Source organism: Eupeodes corollae, chromosome 3 (assembly GCF_945859685.1).
Source record: "Eupeodes corollae chromosome 3, idEupCoro1.1, whole genome shotgun sequence".
NCBI lineage: Eukaryota > Metazoa > Arthropoda > Insecta > Diptera > Syrphidae > Eupeodes > Eupeodes corollae.
Genome location: NC_079149.1, coordinates 81,308,832 through 81,330,689, shown reverse-complemented (window position 1 = coordinate 81,330,689; position 21,858 = coordinate 81,308,832). Strand labels below are relative to the sequence as shown.

Genomic DNA, 21,858 nt, shown 5'->3' with positions numbered 1-21,858 from the left:
AAGATGAAAATTGTAAAGTCATAAAATAAATTGTATCTTAAGTTTGTGTTTTATATCAAATCTAACAATTTATATTTAGTTTTTGATGAAACAGGTTCACTAATGGAAAAAATACCACTTTGTTTTAATTTTACAGAACTTAGGTTACCAAAACCAAAAACCACAACTGTAACGAAAGTAAGCTCCACAATAAAATCAATAAGGAAGCAGACATTGAGCTACAACAAAGAAATAAATGAAGTTTTTCGGCCCAAACAAGTCATTGTGATCAATCATATGCTAGAAAATGGCACTGACGCAACTGTGAACAATGATGGACGTAAGTTAAAAATTTAATATCGTCGGTGAAACCTGAAAAGCGAGAAATTCCAAAGTTTCTGAAAATAAGATTTTGATGTTATCCATGATTTTTGAACAAATTTTAAATGTTCTAACTATGGAAATCACCTCTGAAACAAAAATGCTATACAATTAAAGCCAATGAATCTAAAAATACGAAGTTTAACAGATACCCATGAAACTGTTTAAAATGGAGTTACAAACTTTCAGGTTCCACTAACGGTACATATTTTACACATGAATTTAATGTTGACACCTTATGTGTAAAAAAAATGTTTTCTTCTGCATAATACAAATAATATAGTAAATATTGAAGATCTCCTTTATGTTCTTAAAGTCATTTATTAGATCGACCTTTATTAGAGTCATTAAAACTAGGTTAAATTGCCCGACTGAAAACGGAACCAAGAGGTCTTTTACAATAATCTTTTAGAAAATACAAATATAAACTTAATAATTTTCCTGAAAGCTGAAAATCTTTGAATTTTTGGAAAACTTTCATCTTTTCTGACGTCAAATTGGTTTGTGTGTTGGAAACTACTCTACGATTACACCCGTTAGGTATAAGACGTACTAAAGTCTTTTAAATGAAAACCTCGGAAACTGCATTCGATACTCGAAAGAAGACACATATTTATCTGGAGTAGGATGTTTCTTTATACTCTGGGAGGCTACCATACGGCTCCTTACCTCATACGCCTACCGGGATTGAGTGCCAGAAATGCAAAGCGCATAACGTGGGATATACAAAACTGCAAGGCGGTCTAACTTTTCATGGACCGTCAAGCAAAAAAATTGCTACTTCTTTAAGCGTTTTTTAGTACAAACCTACCTCATGCGCTGACTGACAAAATCTGTAACGAGGCTATTGAGTTTCGCCTTTAGATTTCAAATCTTTAATTCGGACAGAAAAAACTTGGGCCAAAGCGCTTGTCCCACCATCTTCAAAGCCGTTATTTTTGCTATATATATATCATCAGCCGACTGTACAGATGGGGTATTAAATGAAAGCTTAGACTCGCTAGATCCGTTGGGCGGCCTAACTTTTAATGAGCCTAAACAAAAACAAAGTTCTTTAAATTTTTACCATCATTTTTCCAGCGAAATTTTCTGAAATATTTTGATTTCCCCTAATGAATATTAAAAATATATGTGCCAAAATTTTAAATATTTTCTGCAGCATAATTTTCGATCTTTATTATTAAAAGAGTAAAACACATATTTACCTTAATTTAGAAGTTATAAAGGGTTTTTCAATTGACGCTGGTAGATTTTGCATCCCCGTGGAGGCCATTTTGTTTTGGTAACATGTGCCAAATCTTTTGTTTATTACTCAGTTGTTTATGCCAAATAATCATGGCAAGTTACTAGATTGAACAGCACGTTCAAATGATAAAGCTTTTTTTTTTATCAAAATGAGTGTTCGTGCATTACATCTAATTTACGGTAGACGTGATGGGGTTTCACAGTCGACTCTTTAACGTTTGGTGGCCAAATTTGAGGCGACCGGTTCTGTTAACAATCAGTTAACACCAGTACGTTCAAGGAACGCAAGATCGACCGAGAACATCGCCGCGGTTCGTGAAAGTGTACACCAGAACTCAAGGCAGTCTATTCCTCGCCGTGCACAAGAACTTGGGCAATCGCAGCCTTCAAATTTGCGAATTTTGCGTCTGGACTCAGGCCTGCACCCGTACAAGATCCAACTAACCCAGGAGCTCAAAGTTCTAATCAAAGACAACACCGTTTGTTCTCTGACTGGGACTTCGAATCGTTTGGAAAGGAACCCAATTTTGTCCGAAAAATTATCTTTAATGACGATGCGCATTTTTGGATGAATAGCTGTGTCAACAAGCAAAATTGGCCTATATGGGACGACACCATACCACGCTGGGTTCATCAGGTGATAATGCATCCTCAATAAGATACCGTTTTTCATGTTCTGCCTCTTTCTTATCTTCAGATATTTTATTTTTCCTTCTGGTTCTTCTTATATAAAATTATAATAAAGCTATCCAAGGGAAAAGCTTTGAAGAAAGATTCGTTAAATATGCTTACAAGTATTTTTCATTTCCGGGATGAGTTGTCCTAAGATGAGTTGTGTCTTGGGATGAACTAGCTTACCGACAAAAAATGGTGTGTATTCGATAAGTTCATTCAAATACACAAACCATTTCAATTAACATAATAATTTCCGAGTAATTAATATTTTTATAATAATAAAAAGTTAAGTTATTCTACGAAATTATAAATTAATATTCAATAAAATACAATTCGCATAGTCTGCGGAAAATCATATTTGTTTTGACTATATATATGATGATGATTCGTCCAAACTAAATTTCTGCATACAAAATTATTTAAAAAAAAATGAAAAAAAAACGGTCCAACAATTTTCAAATAAAAAATTGAAAAATGGAGGATTTTCGACAAATTAAATGGCATTTATATCTTTGAAGACAGGCTTATTTTACAGGTATATTTTTAAATCTGCTTTTTTAAACAGACTCCTTGCATAAATGCCCAATTTCGTGCGATCCAGTAGTGCATTTTTTTAAGTATATGCAAATTGAATTGATATTGTTTTACATAGCATTTCACTTTGTCAATTTTCAATAAAGATATACGTATACATTCAAAATTGACAGGCACTATTTCACACCCATTCTCATTTAACTTTTTCTTTAGACTTCAAAAATATTAAATACAAATTTTTTTATTATTATTATAAACAGCAATATCTCAAATATCAACTGTGTACGAGCATGACAGTACGCGCAACACACATTCTTCAGCTGTAGTTCCATCATCTCGATCACCAAGATTGCTAACCAATGGAGCTAAAACTCAACTTGGCGGAATTTTTTCAACAAGCTATGGACATTTTTATTTTGTATGCATATTTCTAATTCTGTTATTTGAGTGATGGGATAGTTGCTCGTGATTGCGGCTTCCATCTTCTATTGTATTAAATAAGTACGAGTATATTGCAATATGTTAGAGGAAAGAGTAAATCTTAATTCCATTCTTAAGATTTTGTTAAATTTTCAAATCTAGTTCATTTTAAAAAACAACAAAACAAAAAATTGCTGATAGTTTTGGTATTCCATATTTTTAAGTTTTACTGTTACTCAATAATTAATAACTATAACCCCGAAAGTATTTCTAACAACTTAATTTATCCACCTTACGAATTAATAAGGAATGTGTAATAGCAATGGACAAAGATCTTTTAACAAGAATTTAAAACGTTATAACATTTAAATATTTCTGTAATTTTAAAAATAGATATGTATAAATCGATTTATTTATTAAATAATTATTTATAAAATTTATAATATAATAATTATATTTTTAATTTCTTGCAATTTTAAAATGACTACAACTAAAAATCTAGCCATTAAATTTTATTTTCAAAACACAATTTAAATTCGAAAAGTGTTTTATGATTTTGAAAAAAAAGCCCGAAAACCTATTGATAAAATAAGAAACATAAATAAGTCTGTAATTCTTATGATAATTATGTTGTCCCTTTAATATAGGAAAACAAAACTAAACTATAATTAAACTTTATTTAAATCTAAATTAACAAATTCTCCTTTAAAAAATTACCTAATGTGTCATCTAATTTTGATGGTGTGAAAGACTTAGCTGATTAATAAGAATGTGTAAAGGCTAAGAACATTAGTGCGGGTTTCTTATGGTTGATCTGTAAGACATCGATGAATTTTATTTTACATTATTCAATTTTAATTAAATATCAGATTTCCAAACTGCTTTTTCGGCAGAATTATGCCTTATTTTCCTGAACTTCTCAACTACATACTTTCAGCTTTTTCATGTCAATAGACTTTGTGCGATCGTTTGGTTAAACATGAAACTTAAAAGCTAAAAGAGTTCTATGAGACATATTTCCATACCTATAGCTTCTAAAGGAATTTTTGGATCATTAAATTTCATGAAACTAAGCAGTTTTTTTAATTGAATAATGACTAAGTTTGAAAAAGCTTAACAAGTTATAAAATTATATGAGAATAACTTTTCGATTTTTCTATCGTCAAAAACAAAAATTAAAAATTCTTAAATTATTTGAAACTCGAGCTTGACAGTTTTGATAAGTAAGCCCGCTATTGTACCATAACCACATAATCAAGGAAATATTTTTACCAAATATTACATTTGAAAAATTAATTTACTCAGAAAAACACAATTTGCCATAAAAGTCATCATGAATTTTTCCTAAATTTGATAAGCACACCATTTTGTACAAGTAATGATATTGACGGTATAAATATTTAATATTTTTCACTGAAAAAGGACAGTTGTTCATTATATCAGCAGAATGTGTAGGAAGTTTTTGAAATGTCGATCTGATTATTTCCACATGTTCAACACATATCATATTTTATTTTTCTTACTTTGGACTTGACAGCATCATTCTCCTTAAGCTTTACATTGTTTTCCCAACTTAGGTAAAATTAAACATTCATTTCCAAATGTTTGCAGAAGTCCAAAACCTAAATCAAATTCCGGTTCAGACATACGTAATATAGTTCAGCCAAGATATCTGGATCTCCCAACATTTTTTAGGTTGATATGTTTAATGTCAGTAATGAGTATCCACATAAAGTCATAAGATGAACGAATGGCATGAATACAAAAACTGACATCTTAGAATTCAAATGAAACGTTCAAAATCAGAGAATCTAAAAATTGAGTGCTTAATTTTATAAGAATTCAACAAGTGATTTAAAAACGGTTGCGCTTGTTTCTTTTGCTACCCATGTCTAATTAAAGTTCCCTTAAATTAAACATTTTGTTTAACAAATAAAACCAATAAAAATTGCCATAAGATTAAACCTTGTCAAGTATAACCAATTTAAAAAATGATCACCGAGTTTTACCGGCTTATGTTTTGACATTCTAAAAATCTTGTTTAATAATAAAACATTTTTTAATTTATTTAAATTTAAATAGGTGCAGGGTTTCATATCAAAGTCATGTGGGTTTTTGACTTTTATTTAATTTTTTGTTTATAATAATATTTTCAATTACAATTAGAGTTCGACAAATATATTTTTTATATAAATCTAGAACTATTGTTTCCCCACAACCAGTTTAAGGAATACAATTTTGAACATCACTTTAAATTCGATGACTTCAAGGAGTCAACAAAAAAATAATGAGTTTGTGCAATATCATATACATATAATATAACAATATAAACATCGAATATTGTAATAAATAATTTGGACAATAATTAATATTATTTTTTATCTTAAATTTCTTAATTTTAAATCCTAGTTCAATGAACTAATTCTTAACTTATTCTGAATATTAACAAAACATTTCAAAAAAGTATAATCAATTTTTGACCTGTTAAGATCAACAACTTTATGCATAATATGCAAAACAAAAAAAAACATATTCTGTCTGAATTTACATATTTGTTAAAACTTAGGCTTAGTAAACGTTAACAATAATTATAATATAAAAATAAAATATGATTAAATAAATACAAATAAGACACGACAATAAAACTTTAATGGATAAGTAAACAAAATAATATTTATATTTGTTAAAATGTTGTTATAAAATAATTTTTGGATAAAAAAAAAATTACTGGCAATCAAATTCCATTTTTTTAAAAATCATTTACTGTTTACAATAAAAAAGAAAAAAATAAAGAGAGAAAGCAAACAAAATATTGTTTGTCAAAATTGTTCAAACTTTTTTTGAACACAAATAAAAAGCCTGGAAAGCAAATAACAATAATAATAATAATTAAAATATGAATCAAAATAGTAAAATAATTATTTTAACATCTAGTTGCAATTTTTCAAGTTCAATATTATTAATTAATTTTAATAAGGAACGAGAATGTGAATTAGGTGATTGATAAAATAATAATATAATTGAAAATCTAAAAGAAAAGAAAATCTAAAATGTCTGTAAATATGTATTAAAAAGAAAATGAGTGTGACAATATTTCTCTTAAACATATCAGTTTATTATTGTAATAATTATCATAGTTAAGATAAAAAATAATGAAGTAACATGACAATAAACAGCACAATAATAGCATTTATTTTGTTTTATTACATTTTTTTATAAATTTCGTTGAAAAACAATAAGAGCCAAGTTTTTTACGAAGTTCTAAAATAAAATAAAACCTCGATCTAGTAATTCTTGTATTTTCTATGGAACTAAGTTTTTAAATTATAAAGAACTCGAGCATTTCTTGACATCTTTGGAGTTCTGTGAATTTTAGATCTCGGTTAAATGTAAGATTTACCGCAACAAAAATCATCCCTTACATGATTCTTAAAATCGTTTTGGACCATGTATTTGCGCCATAGTTTACTCCCGTTGTGTGTCTTCCTCTCCATCCCAACCTCTCCAATGTTTTATATTTTCATTTTTAGTCCGTTGTCCCCGAGGGTCATAAGAGTAGCCCTGAGAGGATGGCAAACTTTGGTATACCCCTTTTGGAGATCGTGCTGAGCCAGCGGACGAGCTGGAGACTCACACGACCAATCGTTTAAAAGAGCGATTAGCGCTCCCGAACACCAAGGCCGTTTGAAAAAGCATGGCCAGTGGGCCCAACACATTGTTTTAGTATGGCCCTTGGGTCCACCATAACTTTCTTAATTCTTAACTTAATTAATTCTAAATACTGTACAACCGAAAGTGAATGTAGCGCTAAGTTTCATCCCTAATATCTTCAATCTATAAGGTCAAACGAATTTAAGGTTATAAATCAATTTGAGTAGGTAATTACGTTGGTACTTTCTTCTTCGGACCTATTCCACAGATAGTTTTTATAGTAGAGTAGCTGAGAGAATGCTCAGGTCAATCTATTTCAACTTTGAATTTTTTTTTATACTTCTGATTTTTCTGTTAATTGTATTTTTGAACACGGCCATGGATTCGCCTGGTTTTGGGAAAGCTCCAAAACTTAACGAATCCATAAAGTTTGTGTGTGCGTGTAAGAGGCTCGCCTGAATTTGACTTTGGAGTGGCACCGTAACTTTTGAATTCAGCGAGATATCTGGTTGTGTGGGATTATGTGTGTGCGTGAGAAGGCCGAAGAAGATGCTTAAATGCTAAATCACTGGTTGGTTGGTCTCCAAGTTTAAAAAGAAGCAAACAAAAGAATTTTGAATATCGAAAAGGAAAATAGATGAGAATAAATAGAAAAGTTAAAGTTGGAAAAGATAGTGAATTTATAAGAGAAAAAAAAAAATAAAGATAGAAAAAGAGTGGTGTTTGTGGATGGAGTAAGAAGAAAAAAACGATCAGAGAAGAAATCGCCATAGCATAGCGGGGTGATCTTATAAGGAAAAATGCCCACAGGGTAAGAAGATTTGTATTGAAATCTGTTTCTTGTTATTTTTGGAAATTCGTTTGGTCTCCTTGCGTTTAAACCCAAGATTTGTGGGAGGCGCGTTTTAACTTTCTTTTAACTCTTGTCATTCTTTCGGGACCGAATAATAGTAGTCAATTCAATCGGTTTCTGTACATTTATTTTTGCATTGTTCTTTTGCCTATCTGTTTAAATTGCTTTGTTTTACCCTCTTACTTTCCATTGTATAACCATGAGTTAATTTCTTTAAAAAGATTACTAGATTTTTATCCGAAACCGCCAGGGTTTCCTAGGACATTTTTTTTAAACAAATAAAATTATCAAAATCCCCATCAGGGATATAAAACATTTCGTTTCTTTTAAAATTTTGAAGAAACATTTTCAGCTTCCCGGTCAATGCAAACGATCCCAGCAAGAGATGGAGATGGTTGACAAAAGGTTTGAATCGCATATTCCATTAACGTAAAAAATATTTTAATGTTTGCTTGAATCAGGTTTGGGCCGATTAAACATTTCAAAAGAAATAAAAGCAACTGGAGGAGGTAAACAACCAATTGCAAATTTTATCTCCGCTGGAAGATGCTGTAGCAAATTTGCTTAAATGCAAACAGTGGTAGTATTGGTGAAAAATCAAAAATCGTATACATACAATAACGCCAGGAAATCCTGTCTTAAGAAGCAAAGCTTAGCTTCAGATTTGTCTGCATCTGTCATTTGAAATCGAATCCATTTGGGACAAATATAATCTTCTATGAAGTTTATGATTTCTTTAAAAAATTTATAATTGTTGGTTGAGCTATTCCTAAATTCAAATCGTTGCCAGTGCCGTGTTGGAAACTTCCCTCCGCTAGAATTCTTAAGGTGACTGCGATCCTCAATATTATTGGAATCGATGATGAAAGTTGCCTAATCGGTAACTTGTTATTTATTTCATAAAACACATATTTAAATGCTTCTTTGGAAAATATTAAGTACTGCTTGAATTTGTTAAAGGGCAGTACAAAAGTTTCACTTCAATTTAATATAAAAAGTGAACTTACTTTAAATCATGCAAATCAAATGGATTTAAGGTTTGTCTTATCTGCTTTCTTTTCATAATTAATTGTGCTTTTTCAAAAATTCGCACTCCACCTTTTTCATCATCATCACTATCGCTACACGTGTTGAAATACATTTCTACTCTTATCATTTTAATTATTTATTTATTTACCAATAATTATGGAATTCCACTTAAAAAACGACACGACAGAGAAAACGAGAGTCGTCGAAAAAACGAGACGACATCGGTAAAAGGCATGATTGTATCTTATTTCAGCAACCGTTCGAGTATTCAAAACGGGGGTCAAGAGGATATTAGTACAAGGGTACCCACAATCCCCAAGCGGACGACCCTTGAACTCCCCATCATCAAATCTTTGTTTAATTCTGATTTCCCTAATAATTCGTGAGTGCTGCCTCTCCAGCGGCAAACAAAGTCATTCATTTTTAGGGATGCGACGCATCCTACTTGGGTATTCAGCGCGTAATACCCTTTTATGTTTATAATACTGATGGGCCACCTACTTTTGGGGTCCTTATGTGGGTACAGTCAATGGCCCCAACTACCTTTAGAAACTCCCGTATTTGAGAGAACTTGTTCAAAGTTCTTAGCTGGTTTGAAAAAGAAATTGGCATATTAATGAACAAAGGTCTTTTGGTATCTCTTGCCACTCGCTTACAAATTTGGCAAGGCGCAGGTTGGCTAAATCCGTGGATGTCTGCCCCATCGTCATGAATCTATAAACATATCATAAAAGGATTTCGAATTGTTGTGAACATTAAGTACAAACTTACCTCGGTCCGTCCCCAGCTTCTTATTGCAGCACTAAAATCATTAATAAACGATTAATAAACGAGCTATAGGTATCTAGAAAGGCATGATTGTTTTCTTTTTAATTTCAATACGTAGGCTCTGTTGAACCTCGAAACGCGTTTAGCTTATTATGGGACTATGTAACCTTGCATAAGTTTTGTAAATAGCATTTTTGCATTTAGAGGCATTATAGAAATTACATAACTTTATGTAGGCTCTATACAGCGTTTTTAAATAAGACTGTAGATCTATAAAAGTTTTACTTTCACTTTAAATTAGGAACCTATCTGTTTGTTTTTGCTTTAATTGGGTATGATGTCTCGAGCTATTTTCGGAAAAGCGTGTTGGGTAAAAAAAAGTATTTTCGTGAATTTTCGTATTGAATTGGTCTTAAAACGACAATTATCCTTGAAAGTTCACATTAAGTTTACAGCAACAGTTTTATTTGTCTATGCATAAAGCAGGCTTAAAAGCAAACGAAACTACTTTTGATCTTAGAAAGACCAAATTTTTTGTTACCTTGACCAAAAGCCTTTTTAGCTAAACAATTCCGCGTACGTGAAACCTTTCCACCTTCATTATCCAGATCTTCTTCTTTGACGAGGTTCTTGCTTTTAATAATTTTATTGCTGCTCCCAGACGTTGGATGAATATAGACAGTAAGTTCTTCGTCTATGTCGTCGAACTTATTTTTGTCTTTCAAAATGTTGATGCAAGTTTATTCAGTATTGACAGATATAAGGCGAGGACATAACATTGAAACTAACATGTGAAAATACACTGAAACGACCACTTTTTATTTTTCGTAGATGCTCAGAACTAAATAATCATAACTTCAGCTCATAAGCTTTAATTTGAAACAAATTATTTTCATAACTATTTGTTTTTATTTTACAGAAGTAATTTTTGCTTTTAAAATAAAGTACGCTACAATTTTAAAAATGAGAACAATTCCTGTCAGCGCTCCTAAATCGTTCCAAAACAAATCTCCTTGCATAGTTATTTCTGACAAAAATTTGTTTGGATATCTGAAAAATAAAAATACTTAAAATGAGGCAAGGAACTCTATGTACATATAAAATATTCATACCTATAATGACAATAGGGAGCTTCATTACATTCTAATGTTTCACGATTTTGACCATATATTGCGCCTACAAATCCTTCCAATCCGTATCTCAAATAGGAAATGTGACTTCCCCATTCGAGGTAAGATGGTAAGTCACGAAGCGTAACTCCAAAACCGGCAAACATCATCATAGGAATTGTTAAAACGGGTGCCAGGAAGGTACCATTCTAGAAAATATATGGACATTAATATTTAACAATGAAATGAAACAGTTTAACGTTTTTATCTTACCACAATATTGAACCAAGCACCGATTATTAAACCAAAACTGTGGCCAACTAAAACCACCATAATACTTATGGCAAAGAACATACTAAATCGTGCTATTTCCATTGGTTGATGACTCCATATGTAGATCATTGCAGTAAAAATAAAACAACAAAATATCTAAAAACAGAAAAATGTAAGAAAAATTAATATAATAACAATTAAAATCTCAGCGGACAATACTATAATATTGTTTGTCATTAATTCATTAAGGAGATAATTGTCAACAATTTTGATTAATACATTTAATCCCCACACAATAATTTTGACACTGTTGAGGTGAATTTGTAATTAATCCATATTTGATAAGGTCAGAAAAAAGATACTGTTAGATGTATAAGACAAATTATTGGAATAGAGGTAGAAGTGGTATTACTTGGAGAACATAAACACTTATTTTTAAAGAAATAAAACAAGTAGTTCAGAACTAAATTGTTTGAAAAATGTAAAAGTAATTATTACTATCGAAATAAAAAAGGACATATCAGTATCTACTTTAAATACTGTCTTTTAATATTTTAAAAGATTTAAGAATGAATATTGAGAATACCTACTAATTTATTTATATACATACATGCATATATATCAATTAGAGTCTAAATGACTATTGTATTGATTGTAATTAAATAATATTTTGAGATTTTACTCTCAATAATCCAGAAACTATTTGTAAGTATCTACGTACACCATATCAGAGGAGCCATTAATTATGTTTGATTAATTAATAACATTGTTCAAAAAGGTTTTCTTCCTGCCAGTGAAATTAGATTTTTCCAATGGGTTTTGATGGCCTTTACTCAAATTCGTCATTTTAACATTAGAAAAAAAGAGGCTGGAATGCGACCCACACTGATAACTTCCCAACCCGTCTGTCGATTTGTCTTGCTCAAAAGTTTATAGGGTTGGGTTCAAAAAGTTGTTAGTTGAATTATTCTAAAATATTTTAAGATTACCAACAACATTTTTCATATAGAGAAATATTTTAGTTTTGTTAAATAGATTTTTAGTCGAAAGGAAATTTTTACAAATTTTAGTAGCATTTATTAACTTTTTTAAAATTGGACGAATGAAATTAATTTGAGTGATGTCAAGAACCGAACTTCAATTTTTACCAAATTTGCGTACTATTTTTTGTAGATTTTATTTTTTTATAAAAAAATTGTTGGATTAAAAAAAACCTACTAAATATCGAAAATAATATTTTTTGTGAAATAAAAAGAGTTTGAAGACAATATTTTTAATTTTTAAAAGCTTTTTGAAACGTAAATAAATTTTTACCAAATTTTAGTATTGTTTTTTTGTTAGGGTTTAATTTTTTGTAAAAAAAAATTGTCAATTCGATTTTTCTGAAAATTTATCCGAAACAATATTTCTTGTAAGTTAAAGCCATAATCTCAAAGTTTTAAAAAGATATTTGTGTCGGAATTCAATTTTTATAAACTTTTGTTTTCTTTTAAGTTTTAATTTTTTGTAAAAAAAACTGTCTGTTTGATTTTTTCTCAAAATTTTACCAGATGTTAAAAACTTTGTTTTTCGTTGCACAAAATTGTTTTGGAGATACAATTATTTTGTATTCGTAAATTTTTCGAGATGACACGTTAGTTGCAATTGGATTTTGTTCAAAAAATATGTTGGTATCACGTTAAAGTATATTATATGAAATTTAATTCAAGTCTCTAGCGTTTTGGTTCGTAAAATATTTAGGGTTAACCAAAATGTTCAACTTTTTTAAAACTGCTATGGTAAAAAACCTAAAACGCAGCTGCAGCTTTCTGTCTTTTTATCTGTATATCAAATTGTATTCGAAGTCGATATCTCTTCTGGTTCTGGTTCTCTTTCTTTTATTTCGACCCTAGGGACCTTGAAACGTCGAGAAATGTCAACAATCAAACCCATTACAATAACTTCCTATGGGAAGTTAACTAGAATGAGTAAGTTCAGATCCTAATTGAATAATTTTGTCACTATTTTAACGATTTCAAGTAAACTAAATTGTTATCAATAGTTCATGTTTTTGTCGTTTTTTAATCATAAAAAAGTAGAAGACTTGCATCTAATTGATTTGATGTCTCTTTTTACCCGGAAACAAGGATACTTGACTGGCACAATAGTAGTAGATTTAAATTTATTAACTTATAATTATAGTTTTATTCGATTACAAACCGTTTGTCCGTCAGATACATACGATTTTTTCCTAGTTTGGTAACTTAACATGCTTACAATTTTTAAAAATGTTGATAATGAGCTTTTTTTTCATTATTACAAAGCCGTCCTAGTTCTTACTATCTTCAAGTCGTAGCCCTTACAGCATGCTAGGACCCCTTACAATTCTTCAGATCAATAGTACACTATCTAACTTCACAATCTATTATTAGAAACTAGTACTTATAGTCTATTTTCCACTTTGAGATTGGATTAGTATTTAAATATCATTGCAATATTTATTTGATACATAAAGTCCCAGTAAAATATAAAAATATATTTAAATAATTGATTGTTCTTACCTCTAACCTCTTCACGTTCCTTTTAGAAGGCTTGAGATGAAACTTTTAGATAACTTTTACTTAAAACGAATTGAGAATCTTATTTAAGACCGAATTCGGGGCTTACTACGAATCTCTCCACGAGTTCTTTTTTATCATAGAATAATGTTAAAGAATTGAATTGAAGCAAATATGAGTTAAACACTTAGTTAATAGCTGAATACTTTAAAAACCTTTTATATTCTACACTTCTTACATCACTTGTACTCTCCACTAAAAATTTTGTGATGTTCAACACTATAAATCAGATTAAAAGTATAGAAGAGATACGCTTTGTTTTAAACAAAGCCAACAATACTTAAACCTTAAAACTATTAAAAATAAAACATGTAAATAACAATTTTTGTGAACCTTTCAATTCCATTAATTACGACAAAGACCCAAGATTTGATTGGCCTTTTTTCACAATGTTTAGAACGCGAAAGAAAGTTTATAAGGCTGACAGTTTTTAATCTTTTACTTACTTTAATCAAAAAAAGCATATACTTACTTTGGTTAACCCTAAATATCTCATGAACCAAAAACCCTAGAGACAGGAATTAAATTGTATATAATATATTGCAACGTGATATATCATAAATATTTTAAAAAAAATCAATTAACTGTTTTCTTATAAATCAAACAAACTGAACAAAAAATTGTGACCTCGAAAATTTTACGATTACAAAATGATTGTATCTCTAAAACAATTTTGTCCAACAAAAAATATCGTTTTTAACATCTGGTAAGATTTTGAGAAAAATTGAATGTGAAGTGTTTTTTAATTACTCAAAGTTTATAACAATTGAATATCGACTCAAATATCTTTTCAAAAATTTGAGATTATGGATTCCAATTAATTTTGACTTATAAAAAATATTGCTGTCAACATTGTGTTAACAGTTTTTTTTTTTCAAAAAATAAAAACTTGAAGGAAAATTTAACAAAAGTTGTTAAAAATTGATTTTCGACTCAAATTTTTTTTCAAAACTTTAAGATATTGTCTTTAAATCTCTCCATCAAAGGCGTGTTAATAATGACTTAGTATTTTTTCATCAACTCAATAATGGTGAAATTGATGCACCTTATTTGCTTTCTTGTGTACATTTGAATTACCGAGGCGGAACTCACATTTAATTGTATTTTATTTTATACATATTGACTTCCATAGAACTAACTATGGGAAGAATGAAGCTTTAAGTCGAATGAGCATTTTATATAACTTAAACTGTTCATCGATAGATTTAAATTTAAATAAGGTGGGATTAAAATCATTGTTTAGAACCAGTGCTCCACTATCGTAAACGTTTTCATTTTTATTTTTTGTTCTGTAATAGTTAAATGCTAATTTTGTTTTGTATTTTTTGCGCTTATGATGAGCCTCTGATCGTAGTTTGACGTTTGCTATAAGCTTACTACTTTCTAAAATTCTGAAGTGTAAAAAAAAATACTTCTATCTTTTAAAGAATATTATTTTCAATATTCAGTTAAATTTTGAGAAAAATATAATTTACAGTTTTGTTACAAAAAATAAAAACCTAACAAAAAAAACAATAATAAAACTTGGTAAAAATGTACTTTCGACTCAAATAGCTATTCAAAAATATTGTCTTTTTTTTAAATCCAACAGTTTTTTACAAAAAATAGTACGCAAATTTGGTAAAAATTGATGTTCGGTTCTTGATATCTCTCAATTTAATTTCATTCGTCCAATTTGTAAAAATTTAAGAAATTCTAATAAAATTGGTAAAAATTTGCTTTCGACTAAAAATCTATTAACAAAACTAGATTTTCAAATTAAACTATTTCTTATATGAAACAAATTTTGTTCGTAATTTTTAAATGGGAAGGAATAATTCAGTTTACAACTTTCTTAACCCAACACGAAAATATTCAAACTTTTAAGCAAGACAAATCGACAAACGGGATGGGAAGTTATCAGTGTGGGTCGAATTCCAGCCCCTTTTCTAACTTTTATAATAAAAACTAAATCATTATTCTTTCTCTTTAATTTAAGTTTTAATTTAAAGTTTTTAAATTGGATTTAACTTTGCATTATCCATCTTATTACATCAACCTTTTGCTTAAAAAAGCTCTTATAAGTTAAAAAATGAAAAACTAAGTATTTACTGATGGATTCTACTGTTATACATTTAACTTGCCCTTTTCGTAAAATACTTATTTTGAATTATTAACTTTTTACCATGATAGGCATTTTCAATGATTGCTCTAAAAACAACTTGAACAATAAAACTCCAATGATGTCATTAACTTCTAATTGTGATGAGACAGTTTAACAACTTACAAAATAAATCGTTGTGTAATTTATTTACCAAGATTGCTTAAAAATGAATCCCACACATATATAAAATGGTAAAATCGATATCTGATTTTTGTGCTTTAGTTTTAACGCTTACAAACCGAATGTTATAATGTACCTTTCAATTAATTTTGTATTCTTAGAAACAAAATGGAGTAGTTTCTTAAAAACGGGTGAGTCTTAAATTTAAATTAAATCAAAAAAAAAATTGTACTCACCGAAAGAGGTAAATCCAGTATTGTAATGGAAGCATAATAAGCTTTCAACGAGTACCACCTGTTGAAATGTTCTTTCAATAAAATAGACATCTCAATGGGAACTACAAAAATAAACTAATTGTTAAAAATGGCTCAAGAAAACTATGTTAACAACAAACACTTACAGGTAAGAACAGTGAGCATCATTGTTGTCATCGAATGATGCATTAATATGGCAAACAACAGATTATAGTTATCCAAGACTCTTGATCCCTCATTCCCGGCCTTATAGTAAAGTAATCCTAAAATTACTGCCATAAAAACATTGACAGCAATTCTCAAATGTGTCATAGTGGTATCTCTTTTCGTTTTAATCCATCCTCTTTTTATTAAAATATTTAGCTGATTCCAAAAAGTTGTGTCTTCTAGAGATCTGGCGTTTGTTCGTTTTTGTATGGGATATTTTCTTATTAAAGCTTCGGCATTTAAAATTTGATCAGGTTTATCAAACCAATGTAAAACTTTTCCATTTTGTGTGGCTAATTTAAGAATTTCTACTTTATCGGTACCATATTCCCCACAAGCCAGCTCAATAACTATTTCAAAGTAGGAATATGTAACGCTTTGCACCTTTTATAGAATAACTTTTACTTGTACTTACTATAATCTGCTGGATTGTGATACATGGGACATGGCAGTCGTACAGTCTGTAAAAATGGTACAAGATTTTTTGTGCTACCTTGGTAGACACAATAGCCTGTTGACAAGACATAAACCTGGTTAAATTCTTCAAACAGCTTAGCCGTTGGCTGATGAATTGTGCAAATGATTGTTCTTCCTTGTGATGCCAACTTTTTTAAAAGCTGTAAAACCTTGGAACACGAACTGCTATCTAATCCACTGAATTGAACATGAAATATTTTCAATATTAGAAATATATAAAGATATAAAAGAGTGTTTTGTTTTCGTACGTTGTGGGTTCGTCCAAGAACATTATTGTTGGATTATTTAGTAATTCCATTGCAATAGACAATCGTTTCTTTTGTCCTCCTGATAAACGTTTTGTTAGTGTAAGGTCATGCTGATATAATCCAAGTAAGAGAAGAATACTTTCAATCTATTTACAAAAATAGAAGAAAAAATGTTTAAGTTCATTTAGTTACTCTAAAAAAATACAATATAAATCTTAAATAACATATCCAAAAATATTTACAAACCCTTTCAGCCTTTTCTTCGGGGGAAATATTTGGTCCGAACTTCAGTCCAGCAGCAATTTGCATGTTTTCATAAACAGTAAGTAAAGGTTGCAGGCGATCATCTTGTGTTATGTAGCAGGACATTCGTCTAAATGCATCTATTTTAAAAATATTGTTAGCTTTATGAATCTTCTCAAATATACAAGCATTTACTTAAATCTCTCCTTCTTCCGTTCAAAAGTATTGAACCATCTACTCCGGTTGTTTTAAACCCAGATAATGCATCAAGTAGTGTTGACTTTCCTGCTCCCGATGGCCCCATAATGGCAATTAACTGGTTTCCGGGAAATTTACCACAAACATCATGCAGAATTTCTTTGTTTCCTTATGATTAATAGACAAGATACTTAGTTCTTAAGTGTTCTTATATTATGTTTATACACTATGTATTAGCTATCAAACCTTACCTTTTCTAAAACCAAGATTCACAGTTAGAGAAAGGTTTTTGAACTCCAAATCTGTTGGTTCTCGTGATGGTAGATTCGAAAAGGGTTCATTTTCGAAAGATTTTTTGTCCAACATTTCAATTTTTGTTGTTGTTGAATGGGGGCTTAAATATGTATCATTTGTTTGGGTACTGCGCTGAACAGAAGTTTTAGTCTCAATAGTTGTTTTGGATATATCATGATCTTGCATTGGCTTGATTGTTGGTGAAATTTCGATTCCGGCAAGAAACGCCTCCCTTGCACCAAGCATTTTATTTTGTGAAAACTTAAGTTATTCTGTAAAAATAAGAATTGAGATTTTTAAAATCAAACATAAAAGGCAATCAGCTTTGATAATGATTTGAAGGTTATTAATTTATCAAAACGGTACTATCAACGTTTATAACTCTCTGCTTTGTGCTACAAATAAGCAGTGATTCAGACAAAATATGAACTTTGCTCGTTTATTTCTTATTTCATGGAAAGTTGATTCAATAACCCCTAAGTTATCTTTTTAAGGAGCCGTGGCGTGATGGTTAGCGCTAAGGAATATCATGCCAGGCAGAAGCTTGTGTGATCTAAGGTTCTTTTTTTCCACGGGTACTACTTTCTGATAAATCGTCCTAGAGTAGTTCTTGTCATGATATGTGCTTTCTCAAGTTAGCCGTTGGAATGGTTGAGAGTTGAAAGTCATTAGACCCTATTTCTTAACGGAATATTGGCCACCAATTTATTATTTTTATTATAAGTTATTTTCTCGGAAAAAAAAATGTAGAAATTATCTTTCTCAATCTTCCGTAGACAGTTCCTAGGTCCTTGTTAGTAACTATCAGCCTTCAGTGCATAAGCAATAAATGCATACAGATTTTGTTTGATTAGAGCACATCGGCTTTATGGTAAGGTCCGATGGCTGAAACGATTTCATAAAACGCAATAAATCAATTGGAGATAAATGCATTATATGTGTCATGCAACAGAATCTTTTGGTCTTACAAATGTTATGTAAAGAAGATTAAGAAAATAAGGGTCGCGAGAATCATGTGGAATCTGTTTTATAAATCTGAGTGTCTTATTTGCTTTAATAATATAGTCATTATGATTGGTAAAAGTTAATTTTGAGTCGAGAATAACACCTAGGTCAAAGAAAGTAGAGAGTTTAGTGAAATAAGAAGATTATTGAAAGTCAAAACATTTTGCTTGCGTGTAAAAACACATTGGTTTACATTTCTCTATGTTTAGTAAAAGCTTATTTATAAAACACCATTAGCGAAAACTATTTAGATCATCAATACGTTTGAAAATTAATTAATTAATGTCGTCAGCGTAAATTAAAACAGATGAGGGTTTTATAATTAAAGATTAGTCGTTAACGAACAAAATAAACAGAAAAGGTCCTAAGCGGCTACCTTGTGGTACGCCAGAGTTTGTATACAAATATGATGACCGCTCATTCCTAAAAACTACGCTTTATGATCAATTATATATGTAAGTACGACGAAACCCAACTAACAAATTTATCGTTAAAGCCTTGGGTTTTATGTTTGGAAGTTAATATTTTATGGCACAATTTATTAAAGGCCTTACTGAAGTCTGTGAAATCAACTTGTTTCCGTTTTTCAAACGAATCTAAACAAAAAGAACTGAAATGAAAGAGGTTTGTAACTGTTGACATATTTTGAACAAAACCATGTTGACAGTCACAAATTATAGACTTACAACTAAACGATATGACTTTAAAAATAATGGACTCAAATAACTTAGGGATGACGGGACGATAATTTTATATTTCATTTTTACAACCCTTCTACGTACCGGTGTTATGTACAAACTCTTGAAAATTTCAGAAAAAATTTGAAGATTTGAGCGATTCATTAAAAAGAATAGGAAGAGGATAGGATAAATTGGATGCGCATTTTTTCAAAGTATAAGTACACAATCTGGACCAGGGCTATAACAAACGTCAAGTTCTGAAACTTTGCGAACGATTTCATCTTCAGAGGTCCAAAGACTAATTGAATTCAAATGAGGGAAATTTGGTGACTCAGGCGTTTGACAGGAGTTTGCTACTTCGAAAGCATCTTTGAAAATATGCTATGTATTTAGTTTTTTACAAAATGCAAATTTAAAGGAGGTCTTACCTTCGACTCTTCCTTTGGCTTTTTAGCCGAGCTTATTAAAGAACACTTAAGTTATCTTGTAGAGCTCTATGGTTTCTTTAAGCAAATTATTTGAATATTTGTTTGCTGTTTCACTGTTGAACAGAGTATACTATGTCTATCTCTCCTTGAATTTTTAGTTAAAAACAAATTTTTAGATTTTGCTACTGCTATTGTCCCTGGTATTATTAATGTTATTTCTGTGGCATTTGCAGCGGCAGCTGTTGTTCTGGCTGCGAAGTACATAAAACACGGAATTCAATTTGTTTATAGTGTCTTTAAATTCTTATCAACAGAATCTAAAGTCCATTTTACTATACAATTCATATTCTATAGCAAAATTATGTGATGCAAGTTATTTAAAACGAGTGAAACTAGACTTCTAAAACAAAGAGTTTTTTGTATAAAACAGATATTAAATAGTTTGATTTCTAAAACTCATCTAACATATAAATAACAGCTTTTGTCGGTCATATAAGTCGATGTTTTCAAAATAAATTAAAAATTACAAAAAGTAATTATTCACATCTTGCATTAGAAATTCCTCTTTTAAAATCCCCCAAATATTTAAGTTTATCAAAACATGCAAAATAAAAGATATATTCTGGATAGAGCATTTTCATTTGGGCGCAGTTGCTCAATACCTACTTTATTGATATTTTTTGAATTCAAAATTAACCGTATTACGTTAGCAGAATATTTTAAATTATATATTTTTTATATACAAATAAAACTTGTATTTTACTTCCTCGCACCTTGTTGACTTCACCAAGAACACAAAATGAATTGGAACCCCTATTCCATTCGCACCGCACCAATTAATCAACTTTTAACCAATAGAATTTCCAGGGATTGGGGTGTTATTTAAGCCATAAAGCTTATACAATTTAGTTTCAGTTACATCTACAGTTTTAAATAAAATAAAGATATTTATAAAAAATTGGTTTGTTTGTCAAAAACAACTAAAATCTTTTGCAATAAATTTAAAGGTTTTTACAAAGTTTAAAATAAAAAAAAAGTAAGTAATGCTTTAAATTGTTTTAATAAGACCATTTCTAGAAGACAGAGAAAATATCCAGTTTTGTAAAAAGAAAATAAGAGTAGGTCAATCGATATTATATTCTAAAAACAGCATTTTTAATTTTCTTCACGAAATAAAGTTGCCTCTAAATTCCTGAAACTCGCCTTCAATTCAAAAAGTGTTTTTTTTTTCAAGATTAATTATCTATTAAATACAAAAACTTTCAAGATTACTATTTGAAGTGAACTTGTGTTGGATGTTCTAAAATTGAGATATAAATATGATTTTCACGAATATAAATGTCCCAAAAACAGTGCCTAATTGAAATGTTAGTTTCGTATCGAAAACTGAAGTGAACAGAGATTTTGCAACGTGTAATTTGTGAATCCACACTAAAGTTTCTTCCCAACTTATTTTGTTTTGATTGAAATTATGTACCTAAATGCACCTATAAGCTTGTAGATCAAAATATTTTCAAAAGATTCAGGCAACACAGTAATTTTTGAGATTTTGTCTTCGAGTATCAGCACAAATCAGGGCCGAAGTAAGGGCAACCGGGCGGAAACCTCGGGGCCTCCACAAACGGGTGGTCCCCACAATAGAGACTTTGGGAAATTTTTGTTTCAAACTCCAACTAATAAATACTAGTAAACAAATTTTCCTTTGATACGTATTTTTTGTTAATTTTTTTACCTTTATCTACAGCCTACAGTACTTTCTACACACGTGATTATTTCTGTTATTTAAGATTAATATAAATCTTAAATAACAGAAATCACTGATCTATTTATATTTGTTCACTCCAATCAGGCAATCAGTGAAATATCAAAATCATGCTGCAAACATGAGTAGCAAATACAAGAGTATGCAGGCTCTTATTTTGGCGTTCGGAAATTGAAGAATCTCTAACCAGCATATCTTCCAATAAAGAGCAAAAAGACGTCGTTAGGAATGAAGCAACGCACCTTCTACAAAAGATGAGTGGTCTCGAAACACTTTTGTTTACAA

The 21,858-nt window shown here is 30.0% G+C and overlaps 2 protein-coding genes across 5 annotated transcripts in view; one reads left to right on the top strand and one right to left on the bottom strand.

The window, feature by feature from the left end:
* The window catches only part of LOC129952610 (lachesin), a 59,058-nt gene extending 55,328 nt beyond the window's left edge, over nucleotides 1-3,730 (top strand). The window contains exons 9-10 of the mRNA XM_056065296.1: nucleotides 137-319; nucleotides 3,075-3,730. Of these exons, the coding sequence (XP_055921271.1) occupies nucleotides 137-319; nucleotides 3,075-3,265 (374 nt within the window). The 3' untranslated portion in view covers nucleotides 3,266-3,730. The remainder of the gene's footprint in view (nucleotides 1-136; nucleotides 320-3,074) is intronic.
* Nucleotides 3,731-10,400: 6,670 nt separating this feature from the next.
* The window catches only part of LOC129949366 (ATP-binding cassette sub-family G member 4), a 29,503-nt gene continuing 18,045 nt past the window's right edge, over nucleotides 10,401-21,858 (bottom strand). For all 4 annotated transcript variants that reach the window (XM_056060769.1, XM_056060771.1, XM_056060768.1 and 1 more), the window contains exons 2-11: nucleotides 17,656-17,970; nucleotides 17,402-17,572; nucleotides 17,210-17,346; nucleotides 16,964-17,109; nucleotides 16,654-16,892; nucleotides 16,178-16,588; nucleotides 16,014-16,114; nucleotides 10,918-11,073; nucleotides 10,648-10,853; nucleotides 10,401-10,585 (exon numbers count right to left, since the gene is read on the bottom strand). In XM_056060769.1, the coding sequence (XP_055916744.1) occupies nucleotides 10,444-10,585; nucleotides 10,648-10,853; nucleotides 10,918-11,073; nucleotides 16,014-16,114; nucleotides 16,178-16,588; nucleotides 16,654-16,892; nucleotides 16,964-17,109; nucleotides 17,210-17,346; nucleotides 17,402-17,572; nucleotides 17,656-17,944 (1,998 nt within the window). In that variant the 5' untranslated portion in view covers nucleotides 17,945-17,970 and the 3' untranslated portion in view covers nucleotides 10,401-10,443. The remainder of the gene's footprint in view (nucleotides 10,586-10,647; nucleotides 10,854-10,917; nucleotides 11,074-16,013; nucleotides 16,115-16,177; nucleotides 16,589-16,653; nucleotides 16,893-16,963; nucleotides 17,110-17,209; nucleotides 17,347-17,401; nucleotides 17,573-17,655; nucleotides 17,971-21,858) is intronic.